General features: G+C 37.6%; 1 protein-coding gene across 2 annotated transcripts in view; it reads right to left on the bottom strand.

The window, feature by feature from the left end:
* SRP54 (signal recognition particle 54kDa) overlaps positions 1-6,512 on the bottom strand; it is a 12,467-nt gene extending 5,955 nt beyond the window's left edge. The window contains exons 1-7 of one of the 2 annotated variants that reach the window (XM_010296934.1): positions 6,401-6,512; positions 4,831-4,922; positions 4,176-4,260; positions 3,142-3,246; positions 1,263-1,329; positions 1,127-1,184; positions 271-421 (exon numbers count right to left, since the gene is read on the bottom strand). In XM_010296934.1, coding sequence (XP_010295236.1) covers positions 271-421; positions 1,127-1,184; positions 1,263-1,329; positions 3,142-3,246; positions 4,176-4,260; positions 4,831-4,922; positions 6,401-6,478 — 636 coding nt within the window. In that variant the 5' untranslated portion in view covers positions 6,479-6,512. The remainder of the gene's footprint in view (positions 1-270; positions 422-1,126; positions 1,185-1,262; positions 1,330-3,141; positions 3,247-4,175; positions 4,261-4,830; positions 4,923-6,400) is intronic. The other variant, XM_010296935.1, reaches the window with a different exon arrangement.
* Between the last annotated feature and the right edge of the window lie 1,219 nt (positions 6,513-7,731).

Genomic DNA, 7,731 nt, shown 5'->3' with positions numbered 1-7,731 from the left:
AGCAGGAATGGTACAGTCCTGCTAGGTATATGTGGGCGAGTATCCTTGAATTACAGATAGAAGAATTAAAACTGACACAGAACTATCAAGCACTGATCATCTGGCCCTTGTTTATTCCTATCTGTTTGTAATTTCTAATATAATCTAGGAGTTAAAGTACTGACACATTCCAGAGGAGCAAAATCCACACAGAACATTAGGAGAGAAACATAAATGAATTGTATTCAAATTACTGTAACAGAAGTTACTGTATTTCTTGGAACTACTCACTATGGCATTAGCAACTTGTAACATCTCTTCAAACAAAGAGTCTTCCTGTTTGTGACGTCCACTTGTATCAACAATGATGATTTCAAAGTTTTCATTCTTAAATTTCTCAACGCCTTCTGAGGCAATAATTACAGGATCCATTTCTGTATAACTGATCACATAGAGAAACATATATATATGCACAATTCTTTGTTCCCAAAGAAATTAATTCAAACTTTCAGCACTTGACTGTAAACTTGTTAACTGCAAATTTATCTGGATTTCAAGAGGGACTTCCTCTTATATCAAGCAAAAATTGATTAAAAAATATGCCTTCCTAAGCCATTTGCCCTTACTGTTCAGTGAACTGAAGCACAACGAACTCGCTGTCTCACCTGCTAAAGACTGCACCAAGTTCTACTAGCCCCTCTGAAATAAGATTTAACTGAGCACCTAGACAATATACCTCCAGTGAAGCTTACAGGAAAGTTATTTACTGCTTTATAAAAGCTATTTTAGGTCCACTGTTGCCTCTACTTGCCAATAAGAATTAAGGATTCAAAAAATCATATCCTTTGGTGTGTAAAGATACTTCCTGAAAATCTGAATGTGGCTGGTAAAGGCCTATAAACTGTTATATGCTGAGCAAGTGTTCTGGGGAATTATCCCCCGATCTCTTCTTACACTATCCCTACCTGCTACTACTGGCAGACAATATATTGAACTAGGCACAATTTTCATCTGATCAGAGCAAATATTATAATAAAATCAAAGTAATTAAGCAACACCGGATGGGGCTTAGTTTGAGATGTTCAATAAAGAATAATACATCACTGGAGTTGAATCGTTCTCCAAACTTACTCTGAAAGATGCTTACCTCCCATAAAAGGGAATTCTTGCTTTCGTGGCATTCTGCTTTAACTGGTCAAAAGCACCTGTAAGACAGGTATAGTCAAGGGACTATTTAAAAAAATCTTTAACACTTAAAGAGCCACACCATTCAAGACTATTACCTGCTCTGTATGTGTCTGCACATATTAAACATGTCTTCCAACCTTTCCTCTGATAGAAGTACGCTAACTGTGAAAAAGAAATCCAAAACAACTAGTTACACCAAAACCCCACTAGAAAGCATGACATTGTATAACAGCTTAAGTCACTGAAGTACATACAAAGGACAAAAAGACAAGCCAGCCTTCCTATAACTGAGACCACTTAGTAACACTGTACACCTATCAAATGTTAGTATCTCCATTATTTAGAAAAGTATGTTATATACATAATTATTAATGGCAAGATGAAAACAGCTGCTTGATTCTGCTCCTGATGTCTGTTTCCTGAGCTAGGAATGACTACAAATAATTCCAGTTCCCATTTTACCAATTCCTGGATTCTGCTTACTGTTAATACTGCAGATAGGACTAGCTTTTAGGAACTACTCAAAGCAGTAACTACTTCAATATTAAGTACTGTAATGGCTACAATTTGTACAGCTCTGTTCCTGTACTTCCAGAAGAACAAAGATATTTCCATTGCAAGGACATGTTCCAAAGCAACGGATGGAATCCTTACTTTCTTTTAACATTCAGCTTCACTGGTACAATGTACATTTGCAGAACATTCAATTTACCAAAGACAAACTTCCAAAATAGTTTGCCTACAGAAGCACTAGGAAAGTTTTATGAAATTCAGTGTAGACTATATGTGAATCTTAGAAGCAGATGACCAAAAAAAACCCCAAAACCCAAAGATGCACCAGTCTTTCCATAGCACAATTTTTCCTCCCAACATCATAAATACGCTGAGTTGATTCAGAGCATTCTTTTTTAGCCTTAAAAATACAAATCCAAGTTTCCTCAATTAATTTAGGGCTAGAACAGGTTTCACACAACCCCCTCTCTGCTGGTTCTGGCTGGGGTAGAGTTAATTTTCTTCTAGTAGCTAGTATGGGGCTGTGTTTTGGATTTGTGCTGAAAACAATGTTGATAATACAGGGGTGTTTTAGTTACTGCTGAGCAATGCTTACACAGAGTCAAGGCCTTTTCTGCTCCTCACACCACCCCACCAGCGAGTAGGCTGGGGGTGCACAGGAAGTTGGAAGGGACACAGCCAGGACAGGTGACCCCAACTGTCCAAAGGAATATTTCATACCATATGACATCATGCTTAGCACATAAAGCTGGGGGGGGAGAAGGAGGCTGACATTTGGAGTGATGATGTTTGTCTTCCCAAGTAACTGTTACACATGATGGAGCCCTGCTTTCCTGAAGATCACTGAATACTTGCCTGCTGATGGGAAGTGGTGAATGAATTCCTTGTTTTGCTTTGCTTGCGTGAGCAGCTTTTGCTTTACTTACTGAACAGTCTTTATCTCAACCCACAAGTTCTCTCACTTTCACCCTTCCGATTCTCCTTCCCATCCCACAGCAGGGAGGAGTGAGCAAGGGGCTGTGTGGTACTTAGTTGCCAGCTGGGGTTAAACCACAGCACACTTATACGTAACTGAGATATCTAACACAGGGGCCAACTTCTACTGATTCCCCTAAATAGGTAATAGAATGAGATAGTACTAGTACCATTCTTCGTACTATTCTTAAACCCAGAAAGCGAGGAATAGAAAAAAATCTTTGTTATCCACATACAGTACTGTTTCTTCAAGAGTTTAGTTTAAAAAAACCTTGAAGGAAGTGCTACAAACCATAAATTGCCCCAAAAGAACAGGACATTCATCTTATCTCAGAAACCATCCTACAAAAATACCTCTACATTGTAATCAGTTAGTACTTTCCTACTAGTATGAACAGATCACAAGCAAATCCTACTAAAGGAATCCAGTGACCACCCCCAACCACCAAGAAAAACACCCATGCAAACAGATTCAGTGCAAGTTACCTTTGAACATGTCGTTGTTTTACCACTTCCTTGCAAACCAACAAACATTATAATATTCTGTTTTCCTTTGGTAGGTGTCCATGCTTTGACTCCAGGATCTACAAGCTATAGAACAAAGTACAACATATGTTGCAGAACTGAAATTCAGAAGCACACAACAGTCAGTCACAGTCATGCTAGGTGCCTGGCTTTCAATGGAGCAAGCCAATTTTTGCATGTTCTAGTCTTAATTTGGCTTAGGTGCTTGCTGATTTACAGTGACAGCAACAGCCTATGCAAGCTATCTATAGTATATAGTCTAATGCATAATAATCCTGTAACAGTAACAGTGTTAATTTCTTTCTAACCCAAGCACCAAAGTCAGGGTGGCCTGTGTATAATGGCACAAGTATAACAACACACACAGACACATGACCTCCACCCCACCATCTCTGCTCAAGATGGATCTCTTCTGGTGAGAATCCTACAGTACAGAAGACTTTTTAGGGTTGCTGCCTCACTACTCAAATGAGCAGAAGATACATACATTCCAGCCAGCCATCATATGGGTGGGCACCCGCTACAGAAGAGCGAAAGACTATAGTGAAGACGACACAATATTGACACCAAGGTGCTGATCTGACCAAGCAGGCAGATTAAAGTGAAATGTTGCCATGAATTTCTGGATTGTTCCTCAATACTTTCTGAAAGGCTTATAGCTTGAACAAATCTTCATTTGGGTACCAGAGGCATGTTTCTGGGACAACCAAAGACAGTCCAGAGGCTAACAGTACTTTACCCTTATTTTGTCTTTAAATTTCAATTGAAGAGTAAGAATAGCTAGACTTGAAGCTTAAATCAGTTAGTCTGAGAGATACCCAGGAAGTAGTTTCAATCAGACTACTATTAGTGTCTGCAGTAGTAAGTAGCCTTAAAACAGAAAACATAACTGTAGGTACCTCACAGTAACATTAAAGCTTGGCTTGTGACTGTACTGCTTACACAGCCCAGGCTGTACAAGAAAAGTGACGTAATACAGAATTTTCAAGTCCTACCTTAACAAGTTCCTTAAAGACAGCATGCTGAATCATTTTTCTTTTGTTAAGGCCAGACGCCATTTCTTCAAGATCAATTGCAGACCTGAGTTTAGGAAAACCATGAAACACTAATATAACTTAAAGAATCACTTTAACCTAGTCATAAATTAAGTTTTTGCAACTGGAGTAGCACACTGATTTGCCTTGAGTTTTCAGATAGGACATATGTAAGAAGAGACACATGCATTGAAGACATTACTTATGTATGCAGGACAAAACCAGGTTTCTGAAATACTTGCATCTACTTGAATTACACATCTGAAAATAGCCAAGGTAACACTACTGGTCATACACACAGATCTATTTATATCCAGCACAGCACATGTGAAGATGAGGTGTCTAGGAAGTAAAAAAGAACTTGTTTATCATACCACTCAACTGATGAAAGCAACAGTTTTTTGAAGGAAGACTATAACAGCAATAACTGTCTAAACTTGATGAAGATTCTTTTGATGGAATTGGCTAGACATTTACTTAAAACTGAGTTTCCCTGTTAAAGGTAAATTGGGTGTGTCTAACAAACTATATAAAGATGGAAGTTAGTTATTTTTCTGTAACCTCAAATTACCACTTTTACAAACATTAGAAGTTAAATGCATTTTATTTCACTTACTTGACATTTTCTCTGAGTTGCTTCACAAGTTTAATATTAACATCAGCTTCCAGTAATGCTGTACATACTTCTTTTAACATAGCATTTAAAACCTTTGGAGTATAAAGGAAAAATGGTTTTATAATACACAGTATTGACTAGGCCAGTATTATTTCAAAATATGAATGTGAAAGTGTATTTATGACACAACCAAGGCTTTTACAAATTAAATGCATGCAGTCCTATCATTATACTGACTGCCACATAAAAGAGTCTATGCATTTGTTCCTGTGTAAATGCAATTTAAATTTGAAAGGGTAACACTGGAAAAGAAGGGTCCTCAATTTGTAATATGCACACTATAACAAAGTAACACAGAACACTTCCTATTGCATTAAGGTCAACAGCAGCAGCTCATATGGTAGCAAGGCTTCCTAAACTTCCCAAAGAGTAGTCCTTAGAGACAGTTGTAACTGAAAACCACAAAAGAATCTCTTAACACAACACAATCTCCGTAAATCAAAGTATTCCTTAAATGCAAGATGGACACACTGCTATCTGCATTTTCAGCAGAAACCAGACTGCTGCTCTGAGGTATGCCTTTTAGGCAAACAGGTGTCTCAGGAACCCAGTTTAGTAGTTCTACGACTTTTCAAAGTGAAAAGTCTTGAACAACAGGATTTTTTGAAAGTAACACCTGCATAAATGGCTTCATTTGCACAGCTTGAGCTCTTGCAGAAGAAAAGTTTCTACTGGTGAAAAAAATTAATTGGGCTGTATTTGATTCAGTTAAGGATTTGATTCTCCCAGCTGAAGATTTATTAAAATCTTCCCTTTATGCGTAAGTTCCAACCTTACAACCCTCAATAAGCCTACTTTTTAGATACTATAAGCCACTTGTCTGCCTACGTGAACCGAGTTTCTAGCAATTTATTTACTCAGAGGCACTTCTAAACCATCACATCAGTTAGTTTTCTATCTTGCTTTTCAGTCCATATAACAGAAAACATTTATAATTTCAAATTCTTCATTAAAAAAAATATAGACTATACCAAGTCAAACAGCTTCCAGAACCATACACTGTATTGGTCTGAATATAAAGGCAGCAAACTTTAACACAATCCTCACATTTCAGACATCAAAGTTTACATTGAAAGCTATTTGCTCTTCCATGCTTCAGCTTCTAGCAGCCTAGAACACATCTTCATAGTCTGGCTGCGCACACACACGTAAATCAGAACACCCTACGTAGTCTCACAGCCTACCTTCCACCCAAACTTAGGCACATACTGCCTCCTCCAGCATTCACCTTTTCAGAACACTAATCTCTGCAAGTACAGCCGCTAGGCTCAAGGACCCTTTGACCCTGGGACCCATTACGCCCAAAGTGATTATACATGTCTAAACCTCGTTCTAAGTTTTTGCAGTATTATTAAGGAGTTAAAACCTCTAGCTAGAAATTTTACTGGAGAGAAGAAAAGAGCTTTGGGATAACATGAACCTACTTCAAGCTTCTCATCTGCCTTTGAAAACTACTTCTCAGAACTTTGATTTCTAAGTGTTAGTGCCTTCACATATGCATACTACATACCTCTTCATTGATAATCGTAGCATTGCTCAGTGAGCGTAATGCTGAAGTTATTTTTCTTCCAAGGTCTGCTAGAACCATTTTGGCAGCTTCAGGTACAACTCAGAAGAATCTGGAAAACAATTAAAAATTAAATTTAAAAGCAGTTGAAGCTATGCCTTCATAAATTAATTACTGCAGTATCTTTTGGGTTAAGAAACCTGCTTTGCATTCCAGAAAGCACACAATTTTTACTTTTTTTTAGAGTTATTTTTAGGAAATATTGACCCAAAGTTAATTTTAGGCTATCCTGATGGCCTACTTAAAGATACCACACTGCAATTAGGAAGCATTTCACTGTCTGGAATATTTGTGCATTGAAGTCGCCATGATAAAACAGTCCAGACTTCCAGAAACAACGCTAACTGCTTTTTATCTTATCAGGAATACACTACATGACAGAATAAAAATCAAGCAGAATAGCATAGAAGCTCTGCATCCTGCAAAGACAGTAAGGTCAGAAGTAAAATACTTTGCTAGCAAAACTGAACGTTATTGATCTGTTCTATTTTACCTACCTTACACTATATCAAACTGAACTTCCCATTTAAGCAACCCTACAAACATAATTGCATTTTCATAAGCAAAATTAACATTGTATTTTTTAACAGCTTTATTGGAAAATGAGACTATTTTTGTTCACTACAGGCACAGATCTTACATATAAGCCTAAAGCATACCACAACTTACAGTTAGCAAACCATGAAATGTTAATTTCTGGAGGGTACGCATAGTCTAGTCAACATGCTAAACCACTCCACCTCCTATACAAGGTGGCAAGATATTCAGGAGTACACACGGCAGAAACAGCTATCTAAAATTCTGAAAAAGGGCAAACCAAAATTTGTCTAAAGAACAAGAAAGTTGCAACACCATAGTTACTGATGAAATGGAGCACCTCAGATTCTTCTTGTTTATCTTCAAATTTCACAGTTGTTTTCTTGTACCCAGCCGAAACTACTCCCTTGCTGATAGCTGAATTCAGAATCTCACATTTGAGTTCCTCCTTTCAGAATTGAAAGCAAGCTTTCCAATAATGACAGTTTCTGTAGTCAGAGTAGCTAATAGTTTTCAAGATTTTCTGGACTTCCCCCCCTCCTCAAATGGGTAGAGGAGAAAACAGACAAGAAAGGCTGGTCCATTTAGTAAAATGAAGAATACATCATTAGCTTTATTCTTATTTAATTTAAGAGAGGGCTCCAACCTAGGTAAAACAGAAAGAAGCTCATTATATACACACTGAGATTTATTAGCTGCACAGGCCCTGAAAAGCAAGGCTTACAATGTGTTTATAA

This window comes from Phaethon lepturus, unplaced genomic scaffold (assembly GCF_000687285.1).
Source record: "Phaethon lepturus isolate BGI_N335 unplaced genomic scaffold, ASM68728v1 scaffold35361, whole genome shotgun sequence".
NCBI classification, from domain to species: domain Eukaryota; kingdom Metazoa; phylum Chordata; class Aves; order Phaethontiformes; family Phaethontidae; genus Phaethon; species Phaethon lepturus.
Note: the sequence above shows the minus strand (reverse complement) of the source record. Positions and strands in the feature narration are given on the sequence as shown.